Below are 22,553 nucleotides of genomic sequence, written 5' to 3'. Positions count from 1 at the left end.
AATTAAATAAAAAAGATACGCTATGGATAACCAGCACCTATTGAGTGAATCAATTCTATTTTATAGGCAGATTCTGATCGTAGGAAGCAGCACCGGCTGTATGACAGGACGCTCTTCCTCTAAGTCACCTCTAAGCGCTCCAACTGATTCGGGGGGCGGAATATGGGGGGAGATCTGGGGTATTCCAGTGCCAAGCCCGAGCCCATACGGAAACCATCAGCCCTGTCCGGTTCGGCGACCAGAAAGCCGCGGCTTTAACCGGATAGGGACGCGATTCATTCCCACGGCAGCGTGACATTGGCTATCACACTCCAAGAAGTTACGAAACAACTTAAAGTACGGCGCCACCGCAAGAATCCTCCGAAATGCAGATTCGGGCCCGGACCGGCAAAAGCGGACCGGGTCGGCGACAAGCAGGACTAAGCAGATCGCGTCGAAGCGCCAGGGACAAAGAATTTAAAGCGTTACTATTACGGACGGTTACCAGTCAGCCGACTCGCCCCGCTGGATTTTCTGCTTTCCTGCCAACCAGCTAAGTAAGTGTTAAATCATACTGCCTGAAATCGGCGCTCGTCACGTACTCGGTGTCCCCATATCCTTACAGACATTTACCAGGCGACGGATACCGACCTTGAGAGATGTTTCAGGATCTGCTTCTTGATCAGTCCGGCCATGATTAGAAAACGTGTATTCCTAGGCGCAGTTTTAAGTTCTCCGGGAGCCAGACATTTTGATTGTGACTTTACTGTCCCTTTTTAGCTCTTGCCACGAACAAAGGGGATCTGCGATTAACCCCGACACAGCGCAGGTACGGGTACCCCCGCTACCATATTCCCTGTTACACCGGGGTCCATCTTTACCGCAACATCACCTGGAAACGGGGCCCTGCTCATGGAAGCGCTGGCAAAGCGGGGCGGGGCGAGTGACGAAGGGTGTCCCAAATGGACTTCCGCACTTCCGTCACGTATTTAATACGCATAATTTTGCGACACGGGATTTTTTGTAGTTAAAAAAATTGCAGTGAGAAAAAAAGTTAGAAAAAGGGAAATATATCAGCTATCAATGCAAAACATTACGCACTTTTCACTTAAAAGATTTAAGAATGACCTCATGACTTTGTGCAGTGTGAAGCATTAGCTTTTGAAATAAATTTTCAGAAAAGTGTCTTATTCTCTTTTTAATTCTTATATGAAGTATGGTAATGTAGGGATTTGTCAGCAGCCAAACCACCTGCAGTTTGAACTAGGTAATCCATCTGAAGCTAAGCAGGTATGGCCATAGCCAGTATATATGTAGATCGGAGACTAACCTGGAGCGCTTGGGCTGCTGTCGGAAGAGGTGAGACTAACAGGTTTGCCTATCCTGTAGTCTGTGGGAGCCCTGTGCTGTAAAAATGATGCGATGTAATGGAGGTCCAGACTCTCTGAAGTCATAAATGATCTCTCGGCATCTTTCAGAAGACTAGGGTTGGTTCCCTGTTGCCTTAGATAAATTGCCCGTTGTGGCCCTTTTAAATCTGACCTCCTAATCACTCCCTGTATTGGTGAATTTTCTCCTGCCCCTTCACCACCTTAGCTACTGTGTGGTGAGTGTACTGGTGCAGAATGGCTGCCATTACATCATCCAGGTGGGGGCTGCAGAAATTTTGGAATCGAATATACATGTATTTGTACATGTACAAATGGCAAATAGAACATTAAGAAATTCAAAATAACAATGATATTGTTAGTGTAAGACGAAAAAGTGACTAAGGCCCTTTCATGTTTGGTAATCTGTAAACAAACAGAACTGCTGTATCGGAGCAACTGAGATGCACTGGGAGGCTGTTAAATGCTCTACTGAGGATTGCTCCCGATCACTACAACTCCCATAATGCAGCTCTTCACCAGATGTGTCAAGTGGAGACCCAGTAGGATTATATTTCAAGCTTTACTTGTTACATCTGGGTTCTGCACAGAAATTTTGAGGAACAGGTGCTCAAGTGAAAAAGAGAGTACCCCTTTTTATATTTATATTAAAAAATGTTATATTCTTCAAAAATATATAATACAGTAGCACACCTTTTACATATTTATTTCAATACTCATACACCCATGCAGATGTTTAATACTCAGCAGACTCAGCAGAAATTACAAATGCACAAAGAGACAATGGTCTTCATCCGTAGGAAATTCGACAGGTACCAGTTCAAAATGCAGTGAAGGAGATGTTTAGAACCCCAAACAAAGACATAAACTAAAAACGGTATTGAGAGAACGAATAAACAGAAGAACCAGTGACTTCTAACAAACATGTAATGAAGAGACATTAGCAATACACAGCGATCCACAACTTCAACATGAACAGAGAGGACTTTCATGCACTGGGGGGAAAGTTGAAATGAGGGACCCCAAGGGAGACAGAAGAAAATGAACAGACACTAGACATAGCAAAATGCAAGAGAGACATGTCTGTGGTGTGAAGCACAGTGAGAGAGACTGAATGCAACAAAGGAGAAGAGACAAGCAATAACTATATTTTTAAATGGGTATTATGCTCAATGCTGAGCCCAGGAAAGAGAGAGATGGGCCCAGGAGGGAGGGAGGGAGAGAGAGACCCTAGAACACAACGAAAATCATCAAGGTTGAGAGCACAGGAGGACAGACAGATAACAGGCAGACCATCTGGTGAAGGGAGTAAGATCGTTCTCCTGCATTACCGGAGCATCCTCCTCTGTGCCTTATCTTGGAAGATTCTGATGACCTCGCTATGGTTTATCTGGATGTCTTCCTGGTAAACAGGAGAAGGTCAGTAAGCCACTCTTCTCGACAGAGAATTCTCAGTTTGTTCTCGATCATCTGCTGTTTTGAGAATAATCTCTCTACAGAAGCTGCTGACGCAGGCCGTGTTGCACCGGTTTTTATCATCTTCACCAGGAGTTGAAGGACTGAATGATTGTCAGTGGGATTCCCACCGTTGCTTCCCTGTTAAGCCCCTCAGCCATGGTATCTAAGAATATGTAGTACACACTAGTCCTGAACTATACCTCCACAGACTCAAACTGATCCCTCACTTGTGACGGTTTTGGGCTGTGCTGGAAACACACTTACACTTTCCCTTTCATCTCCTCACCAGGCAATACAGTAAGTATTGGAATGCTGAGGCTCTCTGTCTCCTCTGATGCACCTCCAAATGTTTCCTGAAACCTCTCCTCAGACCTCATTGTTTGCAACGTGCAAAGCATGCCATGAATTACCTGGTAGGTAGTGGATGGTCCAAGCTTTCTTCCTGCAAAGAATCTAATGCTAGAACAGTGATGTGGAAGACTGGGATGGTCATTTCCAATCAGAGAATAAATATGAAGTTGATTACATTTCTATACATCTTTGCATCCCCTTGGGCCATCTTAGGTGGATTGCTTTCATTGATGTCATCAAGGATCTTCCAAACAGCTTTCAGAATACTCTGAGGAGTCTTCAGTGCTCTCTCACACCAAACCCATCAGGCGTCTGACAGCTTCTTGAGCTCCGCAACATGCTGTCCAGGATACAGAAACTGCTGCCATTTCAATCCTTTGCTATTTTCACGAGATTTCCCACAAATCGCATCCCACTTCATTTCAATGTTTTGCGATATTTCCTTTCCAAACCACACAGCCACACAGCGTCGTACAAACAATCAAAGGGAGCGACCCTCTTGCTGATACATGGGAGCCATTATCCATCATGTTAGAAGCCAGTATGTAAAAACAGTGACTAATCATCGAGACACAGTTTCTTCATTACAGAGCAGATTTGATTCCATTCATGGGGAGCTAAACTAAAGCACAAATACCATGCAAACCTATTACTCGCACGTTTATTGCCAAAAGAAACTAACTGTCCCAGGCAGATGACAAAATTCTGGAAGCCACAAGATCTTCGCCACAGAAATTTGAAGGTAAGGACATACTTTCTTTGCCAACAACAGCACTTTCATTTTAAGCTACACGATGCTTTTCCGCAAGCCCAAAACAAACCTTAGAAAATGGCCTCCCACACAGTTTGCGTTTCTCAAATTATGTACCAGACACCAGCAAGGTTTGAAATATGTTCTTCATTTTCTCAGCCTTTGCGCAATCTATGTAAAGCACAGACTCAAAAACGTTTTACAGATTGCCTGAATTACTTCCTGTATCAATCTGCTCTCCTCGCTACTTGCACATGATACAGAACTGACAGAAATCCCCAAACAGTAATAAGGAAGAAGTATAACCACAATGAGATAATCAGAAAGTATCTTTTAGCTTCGCGACGGTCATCTAACCAGCTAAGCTGAAATTATCCCGCGACCCTGAGCAACATATCTTCAAGACTCACCAGGAAGCTGCGTATTTCCTCAACGCCAAAGAAAAAGTGGGTGATCCATAACTACACCCACAATCTGGCCATGCCATGTTGTAGATTGGTAAAATATTACTTATAAATTTGTAAAAGAATGACATTGGCTTAATTGGAACTCATCAGCTTCCAGTTAAGGGGGAGATTCCTCAGTATCACATGATCCATTGTTTGGGGATTTTACAGTAAAATCTAATTGCTCAAATTTTTGGTCTTATTCGCTATTTCTTTTCCCATTTCTTTTTTTTTTGGGGGGGGGCTTTTGGTGGCAACCAGTTACTGGGCAGGTTAGTTTTTTCATCATGTCTCCTTCAGAATGTACAACTGAGCCTCTGATGCTTTGCAAATATTTTGCAATAATCTCTTTCTATAAAACCTTTTTATAAGATAACATCACAATCTTACAGATTGCAAGTCAGAATGCAAATGGACTGAATGGCTCAACTAAGCGAGCAGCTTGTCTTCATAAACTTCATAGCCACCAGTAAATACTGCTAATATACAAAACTTTAATCTCAAAAAGAACAAATATTCATCACATTGTTGTCTCTGCCTCTTTTGATAATTAATCTTGGGGCGTACTTGTTGTTTCTAAGCATTTACTGGCATTTACTCCTCAAGGGTATTTTAGTAGTGAGGACGGCAGAATATCTTATATAAAACTGTTCTGTTATTTCTGTGTGTAAAGTTGCTTTTATTTCTGTAGATAGTCCTTCTCAATTTGATCCAGATTTCTTTGTCAACATAACTAAAATCCTACCTGATATCCATGATTATGCTTAAATCATTACTGCAGATATGAATGCTCTTCCTCCAGCACTTGATCACCTGCCTGCTCTCAGAACATAGAGTTGTTTTAGCTAAACTCATACTTCTAGGTCCACACAAAGCTATCCGTTGGTGTTTCTCTCTCCTATTAAAAAAACAATGTATATTATTCCACTCAGGGGCAGCATGGTGGTGCAGTGGTTAGCACTGTTGCCTCACACCTCTGGGACCCAGGTTCAAGTCTCTGTCTGGGTTACATGTGTGTGGAGTTTGCATGTTCTCCCCATGTTGTCGTGGGGTTTCCTCCAGGTATTTTGGTTTCCCCCCACAGTCCAAAGACATGCTGAGGCCCATTACACTTGCTAAATTGCCCATAGGTGTGCATGTGTGAGTGAATGGTATGTGAGTGTGCCCTGCGATGGGCTGGTCCCCCATCCTGGGTTGTTCCCTGCCTCGTGCCCATTGCTTCCGGGATAGGCTCCGGACCCCTTGCGACCCAGTAGGATAAGCGGTTTGGAAAATGGATGGATGGATGGAAATTATTCCACTCTCGGAGGAAAAAAAAAAAGATGATTTATGGATATATACACTGGATCAGTTGATGAGCCCAGAATCCTAAGGGATGATATCAAAGTTTCTTTTTCCACTCACTGTAACAAATCCAGACTCTCCATGAGAACCTAGAGGCACCTTTAAATAATTTGGAACATTTTCAAAACATAACATACTCTGGAGACACGCAAAGGACAATTACATTGGTCTGTATGGCGCTCGGCTCTTTGCTAAGGCACAGAGCTGAATTCCTTACACATAAAACAAGAAGATCCAAGCATCTCTCTAACTGACCCCAGAGACAAACTCAGAGTTTATTATGCTACATTATATCAACCTGGGATGTCCTATAACAAAGACATTTGCAATAATATTTTACAAAATCTTAACATCTGTAGTGTGTAAAATGAGGAATTAATGACCTTTAGTGTTCCAATATCACTAGACAAACCGAAAGAAATATTATCTGGAATGGATGGATGGATGGATGGATGGATGGATGGATGGATGATGAACTGGTGTACCTGGACACTGCTGTTCGTTGTCAGTGTCTGCTGGGGCTGTAAGCAGATAAGGACGCATACCAGAAAGCACCGTTGTACACAGAGCAGTCCCAGGTAAGTTAGGTAAGGCTCGGGAATGTGTAAAGGTCATTCAGTTATGAATCTGTAATATGTAATGAAGCAAATATCAAACAAAATATTTTATCTGTCGTTTATTATTAAAAGACATATAAAACAACAATATAAAAATAGAATTTGTGACAATAATAATAATAATTGTCATGACCTGCTCGTCCGATCCTGTGTGAACCCCCCCCCCCCCCCCGGTTACCCTGTATTTATTCCCAATTGTGATCGCCTGTTTTCTGTTATTTTCGGCTTGTCTTGTGTATTTCAGTCTGCGTCCGAGTTAGTTTCCTCAAATCCGTCATTGATGTTAGTTCGTTGCCGCCTGCCCTGTCTTACCTTAATGCCATATCATGTGTAGCACGCGAGGGGGATGCATTTTACTGCAGCTTACATGTTTCATATTTACGAAACTGGCTCAGTAACTGTGTTGTTAGTACCTTACAAAGTTTGCACTGTTTATTCATGTTGGTCTATTGAGTAGATTTATAAGAAGCATATTAGGAGAAGATCAACTGAGAGAAACATGCAGGGGTGGAGGGGGTGCATCAGCTTGCTCAGATAATACACATAGTGGAACTAAATTTATCAAGGAACTTATGACATGATCGTTCTAGACAAAGATACAGTGGGGGGGGTGCCAGCAGGGTGATTCACAGATTCAGTTTCAGTGTAAGTAGATTGGAAAAGGGTGCATATCTTTAAGCATAAGGATGCACCCCCCCCCCCCACCCCCCAATTGCATGTTCCTGTCAGTTGATTATAACAGATAATAACACAGTTTCTGTGAGCTCATGTTTGTGGGCACTGGTTCCTATTCGACCATTCTTCATTACTAAAATATTGCAGGTACGTTCCTGCAGTGACCCAAGCGGCACGAGCGAAGTGCGGCATGCGTCACTGGATTACAGTAGCGGGCGTGTTGCGGGCATGTTTCTTGTGCCGCCCATTTGTCTTGTGCTTTCTGATATAACCGCGCATGATAAGCCGTCTTCTCTGAAGCACCGGGATGCAACGTATTGAACTGATTTTTGTTTTTGCGCATGGGATTTTGATGTGTAAGTAATTTCTTCGTAATTCAGTATAGCTCAAGAAAAATTCGAGCTCGGATTTTGTTTTGAAGGTTTGCTCAGCACTTATCTCCACGTTATTTTCAGTACTGTGCGGAAGTAAATGGGCAGTCATAGAAATGTATGAAGTAGCTTTGGGGGTTCAGCACTACAAACTACAACACCTGTTTTCCTAACCTACTTCAAAACTGTAAAGCTCCTGTGCTTGGCGATTTAGTACAATTCTTTTGTGCTTTTCCTGGCTTGTTTTCCAATTCAGCATGAACCCCTGTTGGTTCCCATAGGGTTAGCTAATTAAAAACGAATAGATTTAGTGTAATTATACAGATTAAACAAAAATAACCCAGTTATATACAGTAGCAAATTAAAAAGCAAAACGTATTCGTTAAGTCGGCGTATGTCTACACTAAGGTGTGGTGACGTGCCTGAAGTAGCCACTTAAACAAGGTATATTACTACTACTCAAGTTTGAGGAAAAACTTGAGGTTGGGAAAGAAAAATAAAACTTTGTCGCCGTGTCTTGATAGCAAAGGATGGAAACGCAAACGACCCGTTACATCACTTAAAAACACGCATGTACGTGAATATGAAGAGGCAACCCGTACCAGAGCAAAACCAGCGAGATGTCAATCATCCACGCCAGTGGAGCGCGCCCCAAAATAACATGGGTGTCCCTCCAGGCAGCGTCCAGCTGGCAGCGCAGTGAAAGTAGCACGCGACCCAGTGCCTCGCACTTTTCCTAACAAGGCACAAATAATATACTATTATGCTATTACGTATGTATGAAATAACATCAAAGTCTTACATACTGATCACGTGTTAATTCATCATTGATTAATCTGTTAATTGTATGAACTACGGAGGGAAATACCGGAGGAACAAGCGATGAATAACACGAGTTTTATGTCAGGTAGGGACTATATTTGTTCATGATTTGTACTTCAGCAGTAACCGAACTATTACAAAGTATCCGTGCCCTGTCAAATGAAGTGTTACCTTTAAATAATAAACAGAAAGGTAACGGAAAGGAGCACAATAATAATTCTGCAAATAATCTTAGCCCCTAAAATGCCCAGGGTGCCACACAATCTCCAAGCAAAATTGAGTTGATAAAGATATTATTTATCTTTAAGTGAGCTCTTTGATGGCCACGGTTTGTTTCGTTATTATTGATTACTACTTATTTTTTTCCTGTGACCGGACTGTGCTACAGGGCCGCGAGCTGACTTCGTAGCGCTGCTGTGCAATGGATAGGGAAAGGCAGCTGGGAAGCGCGCGCTCGACCGGACTCGATGGCGCAACCGTGCGATGGGTGGGGAAGGGAAGCTGGATGGATGGTTTCTACCTTGGCTAAGCTTTTCACTTGTAATAGTTTGGCCCGCCATACTGCTACACCATACATCGAGACTAGTAAGAGATGGAAGCAACAGCTGATGTATTGTTATCTCCGACTCCCAAAATGTAGAGAAAAAGTAATCTGTGCTATAATAACGTCACCATCCACAAAGTGGATCCCATACTGAGATAATAATTTTAGGTCATATCGCCCGCTCCTAGTATTAGGCTATTAATCTGGGTAGTAAGTAGGGGGGACGATATGAGCTAAAAATTATTACGTTATTTTCCCCCTTTTGGACGGTGGCCGTATTATATCACAGTATTACATTTTTCCAAGTTTCGGGAGGAATAGCATATCGTGTCCATTTTAAATTTTACATTTTAAAAATATATTTTATACGTAGACTTTAATCGCTATTATAGTTGTGGGTGGTCTTACTTTAAAAAAGTATAAAAGGTGACATAAGTAATGTTTTCTCATTCATTTCATAATAGTCGGAGTGACAAAGCAGTTCTGTATGGATCAATGTATATTATTCATCTTGGTCTAGTTGAAAATAATAGTGAGATCTGTAACTTATATTCATTGTTTGGGCTAAATGTGACCCATCACCACGAAATGAGTCTTATGGGTGTATTTCTACCAGTGCGACTTAAGACTCATTTCGTGGTGATGGGTCGCAAATGTCTATTTTCCGCGTAAATGTCTCCTTTGACTGGGCTATTTATCTGCTGTGCCCCAGCCAAAGCTCACGTTTTAACAGTGTGAGAGTATATTAATAAATAGTCTGTAGGGTAAACTACCCCAACGCTTTTGATGTAGGTAGTTTTAGGTTTAGAATGGAATAACATATATTTGCCGTAAGATTTCTTGCGTGATCGTAAGTGTGAAAGCGTGAGTGTCACGCCAGATGCCTGAGAGTTGGCAACCCTTCCTTGGAGGTTAAAGCTATTTGACGTGTATTGGCATGGGAAACGGGCGGTGCCAGTGTTATCTGTGCAGTTGTGCCGTTTACCAAGCATCTTGCATGAAGGCTGCGGCGCATATATATATATGCTGATTTACCGAGTATGTTTTCGTTTTGAATTTGCTACTATATTATATACTACAGGCTATTATTCTTTAATGTGTATAATTACACAAAATCTGTTTGAAATCTATTTTAGAATATTTGTTAATGTGTTATTAAGACACGGTGTCAGAGTATATTTCACAGATAATTCACATAGCGTGTGAAGTATATATTTGCTCAGAACAAAAATAATACAATTTAATATTAGGACATGTGCAACACCACAATAAAACGAGCAGAATTTTCCATTCTTCTCTGAAACTGAAATCTAATGAGCTGACTAGATGAAATTAGGCTGACTAAATACCGCTGTTAAGGTGGGCGGGGAGCAATGGTTGAGTAAAAAAAAATGCATAGGTATATGTCTTGGATATTGTGGTGATTTTAGGAGAGGTTTTGATATGGCTAAGTTGTCACACTATGGCTGACATACAGTTTTCCAGCAACGCAAAGGTCATTTAAACATCATTTTCTGTAATTGCGTAAGACTGTTGCATAGTACTGTATATCCTATAAACGAAAAATAATGCATTAATGGTATCCATCCATCCATTTTCCAAACCGCTTATCCTACTGGGTCGCAGGGGGTCCGGAGCCTATCCTGGAAGCAATGGGCACGAGGCAGGGAACAACCCAGGATGGGGGGCCAGCCCATCGCAGGGCACATTCACACACCCATGCACTCCTATGGGCAATTTAGTAACTCCAATTAGCCTCAGCATGTTTTTGGACTGTGGGGGGGAAACCAGAGTACCCAGAGAAAACCCCACGACGACATGGGGAGAACATGCAAACTCCACACACATGTAACCCAGGCGGAGACTCGAACCCGGGTCCCAGAGGTGTGAGGCAGCAGGGCTAACCACTGAACCACCATGCCGCCCCTGCATTAATGGTATAATTTATCCAAATCCATTGCAAAAAAGTGCCGGTTTATTACAATCACCATCAGAATGTCAACGACCCGCTTAGTTCCCCTGGCAGGAAAACAAAATGATTAAGCAAAGAAAGTGCTCGATAAAAGTTAATGTCTATTACTCTACAGAAATTAGCGTCAGCTGAAAGCATTGTGCAACGGTGATACAACTGTAAACCTGGTGTTTATAAGAACCTCGATCGTGGGCTTTGCTATACCCCTTTATTAACTGGGGCACGTGCCCCAGTATTAATCTGATGTCCCCTAAAGTAAAATCTGACATTTTAACAAGCTCTTATATAGATTGATAGTAACAGGAAAATAATTTTTTTTCTTTCTAATCCACGATGTCAAAGAAATGCAGTTTAACCTAGAATACAAGCTTTGTGGTCTGAGATCATACTCCATGGCCCACATTACACATGGTGCATTAATAGTTTCTTTTCCCGGTGCACCGTGGCCACGCCCACAGCAACCTGTGTATCAACTCGTGCATGAAACAAGAATCAGGACTGTGGAATGTTAATACGGCAAGACTAAAGTTCTTTAAATCATACCGATGATCTTGCTTTGATTTCAACTTGACTTCGACATTATTGACTCCTGTGTCCTGCTGAGGAACATCAGTATGGCAGTAGTAGTAATAGTTGGCTATAAAAAGTATACAAATAGTACATTGTATAGCACATTTTTTAAATGCAGCAGGCATTCAAGAAAAAAATTATGTAATTTAAGTAATGGCAAACATGTGCCCCAGTAAAGATTTATGTCTAGCAACGTTCCTGACCTCAATGCACCAGCCTCACTCATACATGGTCTTAAAAAAATATGCTCCTTTTGCAGGTATGTCTGATAGTATGCCGGATATTCGTACCATAAACCTGAACTGCTCATTGCTGAGGGACGGCGGCAGGTATCGCATCCGAACAGAAGCCATGGTGGGGATGAACATCACCTTGTGTGATCAAGAATGGATCAGCGAAGAGCAGGTGAGGGTCTGGGCTCCTTCAGTCCAGCAGTTTAACCACAGTTGCTCGTTTGGTTGCTCACGCTTCAAGGCTTAGATCAGTGTATATTATTAGCCTTAGTTTAGTTGAAAATAATAGTGAGATCTGTAACTTATATTCATTGTTTGGGCTAAATGACCCATCACCACGAAATGAGTCTTATGGGTGTATTTCTACCAGTGCGACTTAAGACTCATTTCGTGGTGATGGGTCACAAATGTTTATTTTCCGCGTAAATGTCTCCTTTGACTGGGCTGTTTATCTGCTGTGCCCCAGCCAAAGCTCACGTTTTAACAGTGTGACACTCTATTAATTTAGATTGATATTAATGGGAAAAGACTGGATATTTTTATGTTTTCACCAGAATACTAGCTGAAGAATGATAACACGACGGTACTATATAAAGATTTTAAATAACAGTGGTGACCTTACTTTGTCTGAGACATGATAATACTCTAGCACTATAGCATGTTCCATACATGCAGTAGGGATCAAGAAAAATATTGTGTGATTTGAGTAGTGAGGGGGGGGTCTCAGTAAAGTGTTGTGGGTAGTTCATGGGCACCATTAGGTCCGATCATTCAGAGCCATCTGAGAGCAAAGGAACCGACTCTTATTCCTGAACTGAGTCAAATCATCCGGCTCTCTAAAAAGAACCAGAATTTCCTTCACTAAGGACTGTCAGTTGTTCATTCACTGTAGGCATATACTTGTATTTGCACACATTTTCTTTCTTTATTCCTACGGTTTGCTTTACAATTAACAGGTACAATGCGACGATTCCCCAAACTCAAGCCTCTGGTGGCTCTTCATAGGTGCTGAATGCAACTCAGTTCACTAAAGAGTTGAACCCTAAACTGCGGATCTTCTATAAGCTGTTACAAAAACACAAAAGACAAAAGGTACACATTACACCTTTCTCCAAATCCAAGATGATGAACTACTGAAATTAACAACAGTCCCTGTCTCATAATTAATATTTAACCCAAGTGGTGTAGTTTCATGTTTTTTTAAGGACTATCAGCTGATCCACATGGTCAGGATGAAGGAGACTGCGCTCAGCAGTAACAATATTACCCACAGAGCTAAAAACTCGTTCAGGGGAAACACTCATTGCTGGTATACATAACAAGCTCTTAGCCAAGGCTGAAGTCTGAGGTAGATCGATTTGCTTTCTCCCCCCCCCACTGCAACACTTCACCACCCAGGTCTAAAGACTCCCTCTCTCTATATTTTATGATTTCACCCTTATGATTTCATCTACTTTAAGGATTTTTCTGCAGCCAAATTAATGGTGTGTGCTGTGCACGGCACATGGGGCTTAGTCCTGCACCCATGCCGTCGCTTCAGGTGAGAACCTAGATTTGTTGTGCTCCCCGTGTACATAATTGCAGCACGACGAAGTTTCCAGACTGCATTCGATCTGTCAAGCCTTCCGTCATGTTTGGAAAAACCCGAAATGTCACCAAACAACACTGACTTGTAAAAAGCCAGTGAGAGTATTTCTCTCTCTCTCCGTTACGCTCACCACCGCTCACTCTGACGCAAAGCCCTCTCGCGAGAGTTGGGTGTGTGGGTTTGGTCTGTGCAGGAACCGGCACATCCAACTTCTGCGAGATAAGATTTCGGGGGTGGTGTTCCCAGTTTTAAATCACTCGGCCGCGTATCAGCGCAATATCACAGTATTGTTACGTTCTGTAGGGATAGTCTTCACCCTCACCCAAGTTTGTTTGGCTCTGCAGTTGTCTGGTATGGTATATAACACTAGATGTACTGCGGTGGTAACTCATTTCCGGGGCTGTAATGGCATGTAATAAACACTATTTAATCCCAATGGTCTGATATGACACATACAGAAAAAAATCTGTAGCTTCTCTTTTTTCAGGATAATTCACTTCCAGTAGGGTATTACTCGAAGGGGGACACCGACATCAGTCCTCCTGTGCTTCGCCTCACAGCACAAGAGATATGGATGAAGAAATGTGTCAACCTTACTCTGATGCTGCAATGTGACCAGGTTTGACTGAAACAAATGATATCGATGCACTTGAAGACTTTGGGAAGATTCTAAAAAGATGTTTTAAAGACCAAAGTCAGACAACATATCACATCTAAAGACAATGTGTCTTTAGTCACAGACTATGATTTTGCAAAGACTGGGAATCTTGCAGGGTCATGATTTGGAGCTAGAAAGAGTTCATGTATTGGTTGTTGACAATGTCAGTGTTTCAATTTGCCTGAGCAGTGACATGATAATAGTAAATACAGCTGATTTTATGGGAATGTCAAGACGATGAAAATGACCCACTTGTGAACAAAACTTAACATTTAATTCATGACAACAGAAATCTCTATGCAAAACATAAAGTTGTTTTTATGCAAATATCAGAAAGGAAGCTGATCTTTTTTAATCTAAGACATTACTTACTATATGGGGACATGGGGATTTTTAAAGAAAAATTTTCTGCCTGTTGATTCAGACTCGTCCATTAGTCTGAATACGTTATGACTCAATATTTCATTTTAGGTTTAAGCAGCACTGATTGAAAATACCTATCGCATCTGAATCTCACTTTCTCCCTCAGGCCGGTCTGTTCCCCGGATTCAGAATTTTAGGTAATCAAACATCACACTGTATTTTTGTGTGTGTTACTGTTACCTCAGCCACAGAAGTCCCAGTTGTGTGGGGCACATTCTGCATATAAATGCCTGAGTTACACATGGCCGTTTTTGTGGCATTTGTGGCTAATTCTACGATTAGAAGAACTTGTATGCTGTATCATTTCCATTTTAAAAGTGACCACTTTTCCCTCTGTGTCGCTAGTCAGCTCGGATGCTGGAGAAGAAGAGACGACAAGTCATGGATTCATTGGTGAGTAAGAGGAACTCCATCGAGGCGTCCTCAGACGCAGCACTAAATGGTTCCTGTCCTGAGCCCAGCCATTTATACCCTTGTTATGCAATTTCACGCCAGCTTTCAGTATCAAAATCTTTTCCTTATTTGTCTCTGTGTCCCTCGGCAACTTGGATGATGTTCAAGAAGAGACGACAACTCATGGATTCACCGGTGAGTAAGTAGATCGAGGCGTCCTCAGACACAGCACTAAATGGTTCTTGTCCCGAGGGCAGCGATTAATAGCTTTGTTACACAATTTAACACTAACCTGAATTCATTTAGTAAACTTGATGATCAGGAGAGTGAAATGTTAAACTCTGGAATCTCCATTCAGTAATGATGTTAATGATGTTAAGACGATGAGATTGTTCCAGTCTTACATACATTTGAATATCTATTGTAAGGTAGGAATGAGCACAATGTACAACATAGGCGCTAGTCGGGGTTCTTTTGTGTCAGAATTTAGACAAACAGCAGGTCTGTGTTTATCTGCAGGTGGTTCTGTATAATTCTTTCTGTATGAGTCGTCTGTTAATCTCGTGTTCTTTGTCCTACAGCTGCTGTTGTTGGAGGGTCAATAGGAGCATTAGCAGTGATCCTCCTGGTTCTGGCAGTAGGATGCTGGTACGTTCAGCAGAGATGAATCCATTACCTACAGCAGTAATGACCTCATTCAGGGATTCCATAGCAAAATCAGGGGGCGAATGTCGACATGTAAACCGGCATTTGTGATACTTATGCCAGTACCTGCCCATGTCTACAGAACAACGTGCTTTAGTGGAGTTTCCACTTGATCTGTCATTGTGCCCTCATGATCTCTTGTGTTCTATGAACTTCATCCGACATTTCAAGAATAACATTCAACTATCCGGCAATTCAGTTATCTGGCAGAACCTCAGTCCCAACGCTGCCGGATACGAGAACTTTTATTGTACATGTTCTTAACAGTAGCACTTGACTTTATGATGTTGTTGATCACCATTGAAGTTTGCATTGTGATCCCCCTTTACCTTGCAGGCATCGTGTGAGGCGTCCCTGCGGGAATGAGGCTGTCGTCGAGCCCCAGAGCGATCAGCTGCAGGGAGGCACTGAGGCTGGCGATGGCTTCCTGTAGCAGGACAACGTCCTCATCCTTGTGCCCCAAATCCCAGGCCAGCTGTTCAACTTGCAGGGTCAGGTCACTCAGCAGCTGCTCCAGCACAGCAAGGACCTGCTGGACGGCAGCCATCTTGGGCTTCAGGTTGGAGGTGAAGGTCACCATCTCCAGCAACTGGATGTTCATCCTCCAAGACCGAGAAGCATGCTGCTAGCTAACAGTCAGCCTCCGCCAGCTTGGTTGTGCTCCACCATGCCCTATCTACCTCCTGTATATTATGCTTTGATGAGCCTTTTAAGGCTGGCGCCCGCTAAATGCTTCCTGCTAGCTGGTTGCGAATCCACTTGCCAACATCTTCCTCACATACATCCACATCAATACTGCCCTCCACATCCACCTCCAGCTTCTCCACCTGAAACTGCACCCTCCCGGCCTCCAGCCTCCCCAGCACACCCAAGATGCTCTCAAACTGCACAGGATCAAACAGACACACTGTGACAACATGCCACAGCCATGATGCAGCCCAAGACACCTAAAAATATTACAGGCCCTGCCCTTCCAAACATGCAGAACTTCAATATGCTGAGTGGTGTGTGGCCCTGTGCCTGTCATCAGAAGGTTGCTGTGGTCATCCTGTGGTCAGTGATAGTACTCTTGGACTCTTTCGCAAGGCCCTCTGCTTGTAAGCCAGTTTGCTCAAAATCAGCTTCTAAATAAATGTTAATATGTGTGCAGTGTTCTGTTTGCTACAGTAAAATAGTCTGTTTCCCCTGTAGTGCTTGCGAAACACAAATCAGGCTTTAAATAGGAGGGATTTGTTTGTTTTGCTCCAGACTGACTTGTTTCTAACAAACTGAACATGAGATGCTGAACACAGGACAGACACCTGCACTGAACACAGATAACAAAGCCAGTATAAACAAAAAACAGTGCATCCTGTTATTTTCCCAATATTGTGTAGAATATATTGCATTCTTATGCTTGTTCAACTGATTTTTTTTTCAGTGAAATTAACTATCTCTGAGAATAGGAGACATTTCTGTTTGTCTTAAACACACAGGAAGCAGCCCTAGCCAGAGTTAGTCACTTCCTCAGCCCTGGAAACAAAAAGCAAAGTTAATAAAAAGTTTTTAGTGAGAATTTTGAATAGCCCTCATCTTCAGGTCCATATGAACTTGCAGTTCTGCAAATGGCAAGACAAGTGCAGCCGTAAGAGCAAATTACTTACATCATTATTAAATCATTATTACTCATTATGGGGGCGGCATGGTGGTGCAGTGGTTAGCACTGTCACCTCACACCTCTGGGACCCGGGTTTGAGTCTCCGCCTGGGTCACATGTGTGTTCTCCCCATGTCGTCATGGGGTTTCCACTGGGTACTCTGGTTTCCCCCCACAGTTCAAAAACATGCTGAGGCTAATTGGAGTTGCTAAATTGCCCGTAGGTGTGCATGTGTGAGTGAATGGTGTGTGAGTGCGCCCTGAGATGGGCTGGCCCCCCATCCAGGGTTGTTCCCTGCCTCGTGCCCATTGCTTCCGGGATAGGCTCCGGACCCCCCGCGACCCAGTAGGATGAGCGGTTTGGAAAATGGATGGATGGATATTACTCATTATGGAACACAGTGCCCCGGCTGCAGGAACTGCAGGGTGAGCTCTTGCATCCTCTGCTTGATGCTGCTTATGTCGGTTCACAGGTGCTTGGTAAGATGTGAAGCCCCTCCGCAGCGGCAGCTGCCCCTCACATTACTGCATGTGAATCCTTTGTGTCACGCTATAACGCCATGCAACTCCTCCAGATGATCCTCCACCAGCCTCTCCTTTAAGGCCCACAGCCAGGCATTCACCTTGCTCATGTGCTCTGCTGCCTGGGCAGGGCAGGGCAACGTCACCACCTTCAGGGTGCCTGTGTCCACCACAATGCCTTACACACCATCCTGACAGGCTTCCATCATGTTCTGGAAGCACACGCCAATGAGACAGAGGCTGATTGCGTAATGAGCCCTCGTGCTGGTGCTGGTGGGCTAATCTGTTGGCCATACCTTGTGGTCTGTGTGGATCCCAATGCACCAGTGCAGTGAAAGGGACACTATGGCCAACAGCGGAGCCCATCCTGTGGTCAGTGTGGATCTCAATGGCCCAGTGCAGTGACAGGGACGCTATGGCCAACAGCGGAGCCCATCCTGTGGTCAGTGTGTATCCCAGTGTAGTGATGGGGACACTGTTGCCGACAGGGGAGCCCATCCTGTGATCAGTGTGGATTCCAACGCCCCAGTGCAGTGACAGGGACAATGTTTTGTAAAAATGGTGCTGTCCTTCGGATGAGACATAAAACTGAGTTCCAGACTCTCTGAGGTCATAAAACATCCCTGTATATCTTTCAGAGGACTAGGGGTGGTACCCCGATGTCCTGTGCATCTAACTGATGAATTCTCTCCTGCCCCCTGACTACCTTAGCTACTGTGTGGTGAGCGTACCGGCGCAGAATGGCTGCCGTCACATCATCCATGTGGGTTTTGGGTGTTGTGAAAAGTGCTGTATAAATGCAACTTTTATTCGTTTGCTCATTCATTCATTCTATTCTGAGAGTACCGTGGGCATTTAGGGAGACAAAGGATTCGGGGGATTGTGGTTGTAATTTAGTATTTATACTTAGTCAATTTTCAATTAATAACGTGGGGTAATCCCCAACAAGTGCTAAACTGCTATTTAAACGTCTCCATACAGCCTGCCTAACTTAGCCAATAGCTTTCCATTAAGCTTAACAAAAAGCAAGCTGGTCTGATGTGAAACAGATAATATCAGAAATATCAAGTGTAAACCATCTCTAGCCACTAAAATGCATCCAGATTTTAATAAATATCTTTCGCAATAGGTACATTTCAGTTGAGGATTGTTTTAATAAAACTTAAGCTCAATGTTGTCTTCAAAACTGTCATAATTTGAAGTCACGGTTATCAACTGGATAAATAATTATCCAAACGACAAATGAATTATATTTACCAGTTCTAATTAATACGGCTTAAGATACAACGATCATTCTGTACAAGGGTGTCACAATCGCGGCGATTAAAAGCGGGCGATCGAGCGTGTAGGCGGGAAAGCAGGAAGCAGGCAGGCAGAATAAGGGGTAAAACGGGTATTTAATGTTGTAGCGCGGACTGGGAAACATCTGACGCAGACTGACAACAGCTAACATCAATGACAGACCTTGAACTCTGATAAGACAAGGACTCAAATAGACAGGACTGATTGAAAGTAAACGGACACAGCTGGGTACGATCAGGGAAGCACACGTGGGTAAGTAGGGGGCGTGGCACACACGAGGAGCAGGCGAGCTGGGAATGACAGAACCCCCCCCCACAAAGGCGCGCTTCACCGGGCACGCCCAGGAGGAGGCGACGGACGGGACGAGGGAAACGGGACCTAGAACAGAACAACAAAATAATCTATGAGGGACCAGGACCAAGGCACAAAACAGAGCGAACGACAGGATGTAAGACAAGAGCTGACAAAGGACGGGAAAAGCGGAGAGACAGAGGGAATGGGCGGAACAAAGGGACCGGGAGTGCCAGGAGGGAACACCAGGGGACAAGGAGTAGAGACAGGCGGAGCAAAGGGACAAGGAGCAAACGGAGGGACAAAGGCAGGAGCAAAGGGAGACAAAGGGACAGGAAAGGAAGGAACGAAGGAGGGGGAACTAAGGGTAGCCCGAGGGAGTCCCAGCGGGCGACAGGAGGCAGCTGGAGGGGCCTCAGGTGGCTGGGAGGCCAGAGCCGGAAGGGACCCCGGAGGGGTCGAGGAGACAGGGCGAGGGACAAACGGAGGGGCCGAAGAGGGAGCTGGAGGGAGAGCCAGGGAAGGGGACGAGGGAGCTGGAGGGGACCTGGGCGAGGGCAAGGAGAAGGGGGGGAGCCACAATAGGCGGCGACGTCCTCCTACGCGCAGAAGGTGGGGGACCAGCAGGCGACCGAGGAGCTGCTGTTGAGCAGCCCGCAGGCGACCGACCAGAGCGAGGCAGAGCGACGAGGCCAGGGAGGGGGACCCGTAGGCGACAGCCGCCCTGGACCCACAGGCGCCAACCGAGCCTCAGCACAGGCAACGGAGGGCGAGCCAGGAGGTAGGGTGGGAGTGACCCCCGTCCTGCATCTGTGTCCTCTCCCCTTAAGAGACACAGACCCTTGGTCGGGGTTGAGGTCGCCGGGGTGAGGGCATAGGGGTCGCAGGGAGAGACGGGACCGGAGCGGGGCCAGGATCTGGGGTCATAGGGGGAGCTGCAGGCAACGCAGGCAGAGGGAGCCGTAGGTAGAGGAGGCTGCTCGGGCGCTGGGGCCGCTGCTCTCCGGAGCAGGATCAGCCTCCGGAGATCAGCCTCCGGAGATCCTCGGCCAATTTCTCCAGGTCGCTTAGAGGCAAGGTGGGAGAGAACGCGGCGAAATCCTGCCCCAGCTGCGCTGCAAGCTGTTCCCCCTCCGGAGAGCCCTGTGTAGCCGGTTCCCCCCCCATCACCCTTCAGTAAAGTCCCTGGAGGGTGAAGAACCGATTGGCGATGGCCAGGGGCTCACCCGGGACCTCCAGCTGGGGTGCAGCGCATATGGAAGGCAGAGGGAAAGGGAGCGCCTTGGGCTGGGGGGCTGCAGCAGGCAGAGGCAAAGGGAGCGCCTCCGAAGTTGCTGCTGCAGACGGCGGGACTGGCAGGTCCTGGGCCAGCGAGACTGGCGTGGCCCCTTTAAGACTCCGGGGCACACGCGGAACAGCATCTCTCACAGCGCTGGCTCCTCTATTCGCCAGCCGCTCGGGCCGGAAGAAACACCGGTCAAGCGGCGGCGGTAGCTCCGCGGCGACTGGCTCCGGGTCCCGCAGCCCAGTAGGGAGCCATAGCCTGGCGAGAGAGCAAGCTCCCAGGCGGATCGCCGATGCCTCCGGGATTCGCCTTCCTCTGCTTCTCTTCTTCCTCTTTGTTGGGTCTGTCATTCTGTCACGATCGCGGCGATTAAAAGCGGGCGATCGAGCGTGTACGCGGGAAAGCATGAAGCAGAATAAGGGGTAAAACGGGTATTTAATGTTGTAGCGCGGACTGGGAAATATATGACGCGGACTGACAACAGCTAACATCAATGACAGACCTCGAACTCTGATAAGACAAGGACTCAAATAGACAGGACTGATTGAAAGTAAACGGACACAGCTGGGTACGATCAGGGAAGCACACGTGGGTAAGCAGGGAGCGTGGCACACACGAGGAGCAGACGAGCCGGGCATGACAAAGGGTTTAGATGTTCTTTCGATGATGGTAGGGAATCCCCCCCCCCCCCACTGCCGTAAACACACGCGACATTACTGTGCACGCTGTGTAACGAGGAAAGGGGCAGGAAATTTTGTTTTTCTTATTTTCTTTATTTTTTATACTTTATATGACTGGTCTGGTGTTAACCAGCCACACTGCGTTGTGTTCTGGTGCAAGACTCTTTATGAAGTGTCGGAAAGTTCAACTGTCACCGTAAGACCAATTAAGCCTCTCCCAGTCAGGTAGACTGCAGACTGGCGAGAGTACGTAAATATTGCGGTGCAAACCCTGTTGACCAGCAGGGGGCGCTATTATGCCAACTGTAAAACTCTTAATACTAGAGCCAGGTTTTATAAAGAAACAAAAGACGGATTTTGGTTAACACCAGTTATATAAGATTCTAACAGGTTTGGATGCTGTTCAACCAAATAGTTACTTTAGCATTAGTTCAAATATACGAACTCGTGGCCATAGGTGGAAATTAGCGGGAGAACATTTCAAACTGGATTTAAGGAAGTACTTCTTTACACAGCGTGTAGTCAGAGTATGGAATAGTCTTCCTGATAACGTAGTGCAAGCTGAATCCTTGGGTTCCTTTAAATCAGAGTTGGATAAGATTTTAACAACTCTGAGCTATTAGTTAAATTCTCCCCAAACGAGCTTGATGGGCCGAATGGCCTCCTCTCGTTTGTATAGTTCTTATGTTCTTATGTTGTTATGTTGTGGAAGTAAAATTTTGCACTGGAATGCTTATCTTCTCCTACCCCATCTTCTACCATCTGCTCATAACCACACACACTTAGCCCACTGAGCCCCTCATCACCCACATATGTGAAGAGAGGCTCCTGGAGTAGAATTGGTCGGTTGTTTAAACAAGCATGCTTTATTTGCACAGTGCACAAGTACATTGGAATGCCACTTTTCACTGAGCTCATGTTTTTGACTGTGGTGCAAATACAGGCCAGGTTTGGTAACATTCAATGTAAATATGGTCCATATATCACCCTCATCCGTTTCTAATCCAGAAAGTGGATTTGGACAAGCATTGGTCCATTGTGCAAAAACACACCAGGAATCCGCTGTCGCGCCTTGATTCACAGAGGCTCATTAACCATGGACAGGGGGACCAGGATCTCCAAGCTGGGAGCTCATCACCGCAAGCCTTCGCTTGGAAATCAGGGAGAAACTACTGATGCATGGTCATCAACATCTCCAGCTCCAACTGGGGCAGCAGCTTCCAGGAATTCCAACCACTTCCCTGCTAGAGAGCGGTCTCAACACCCCCCTCCCCCCCACAGGAAGCCACGGTGTGTCCTCAGCTGCAAGGGCGGCAGCCAAAAGCATGAGGCTGATACTTTGAGGACGGTACTGCAGGGTCATGAGAAGGCACACCAAAGCCTGCAGGATGGGCAGCGGCTGCAGGAGTCCAACCAGAGCAGGAACATGGAGCACGGAGTAGGAGCAGCGCGGCTTGGAGAAGCAGCACGAAGAGCCGGTAAGCTGGGAGCAGGAGCAAGGCGGTCAGAGGGAGCAGGCTGAGGCTGCCAGGGTGGTGCTGCTCGGCTAC

The 22,553-nt window shown here is 45.2% G+C and overlaps 2 protein-coding genes and 1 long non-coding RNA gene across 10 annotated transcripts in view; 1 reads left to right on the top strand and 2 right to left on the bottom strand.

Moving 5' to 3' along the window:
- uhrf1bp1l (UHRF1 binding protein 1-like) overlaps positions 1 to 985 on the bottom strand; it is a 30,350-nt gene extending 29,365 nt beyond the window's left edge. For 2 of the 3 annotated variants that reach the window (XM_049005932.1, XM_049005933.1), the window contains exon 1: positions 631 to 984. In XM_049005932.1, the coding sequence (XP_048861889.1) occupies positions 631 to 674 (44 nt within the window). In that variant the 5' untranslated portion in view covers positions 675 to 984. Of the gene's footprint in view, positions 1 to 630 lie in introns of all 3 variants that reach the window. The other variant, XM_049005931.1, reaches the window with a different exon arrangement.
- On the top strand, positions 174 to 16,951 carry LOC125732190 (uncharacterized). Of its 6 annotated transcripts, none has more exons than XM_049005940.1 (9): positions 7,262 to 7,365; positions 8,591 to 8,787; positions 11,548 to 11,693; positions 13,597 to 13,728; positions 14,297 to 14,327; positions 14,536 to 14,583; positions 14,755 to 14,778; positions 15,165 to 15,231; positions 15,625 to 16,951. In XM_049005940.1, the coding sequence occupies exons 2-9, from the start codon at positions 8,670 to 8,672 to the stop codon at positions 15,719 to 15,721; spliced, it is 663 nt and encodes a 220-aa protein (XP_048861897.1). In that variant the 5' UTR covers positions 7,262 to 7,365; positions 8,591 to 8,669; the 3' UTR covers positions 15,722 to 16,951. The 6 variants fall into 6 exon arrangements, with proteins under 6 accessions (XP_048861899.1, XP_048861901.1, XP_048861900.1 ...); XM_049005939.1 differs by having other exon boundaries at positions 14,752 to 14,778; XM_049005942.1 differs by lacking the exons at positions 7,262 to 7,365; positions 8,591 to 8,787 and adding an exon at positions 174 to 536 and having other exon boundaries at positions 14,752 to 14,778.
- On the bottom strand, positions 2,363 to 4,078 carry LOC125732296 (uncharacterized). The gene is made up of 3 exons (XR_007391713.1): positions 3,998 to 4,078; positions 3,236 to 3,516; positions 2,363 to 2,769 (listed from the first exon to the last, which is right to left on the bottom strand). It is a non-coding gene; the product is annotated as an uncharacterized LOC125732296 (long non-coding RNA).
- Positions 16,952 to 22,553: the final 5,602 nt, after the last annotated feature.

Source organism: Brienomyrus brachyistius, chromosome 1, assembly GCF_023856365.1.
Source record: "Brienomyrus brachyistius isolate T26 chromosome 1, BBRACH_0.4, whole genome shotgun sequence".
Lineage (NCBI taxonomy): Eukaryota > Metazoa > Chordata > Actinopteri > Osteoglossiformes > Mormyridae > Brienomyrus > Brienomyrus brachyistius.
This window is presented reverse-complemented; position numbering and strand designations above follow the sequence as displayed.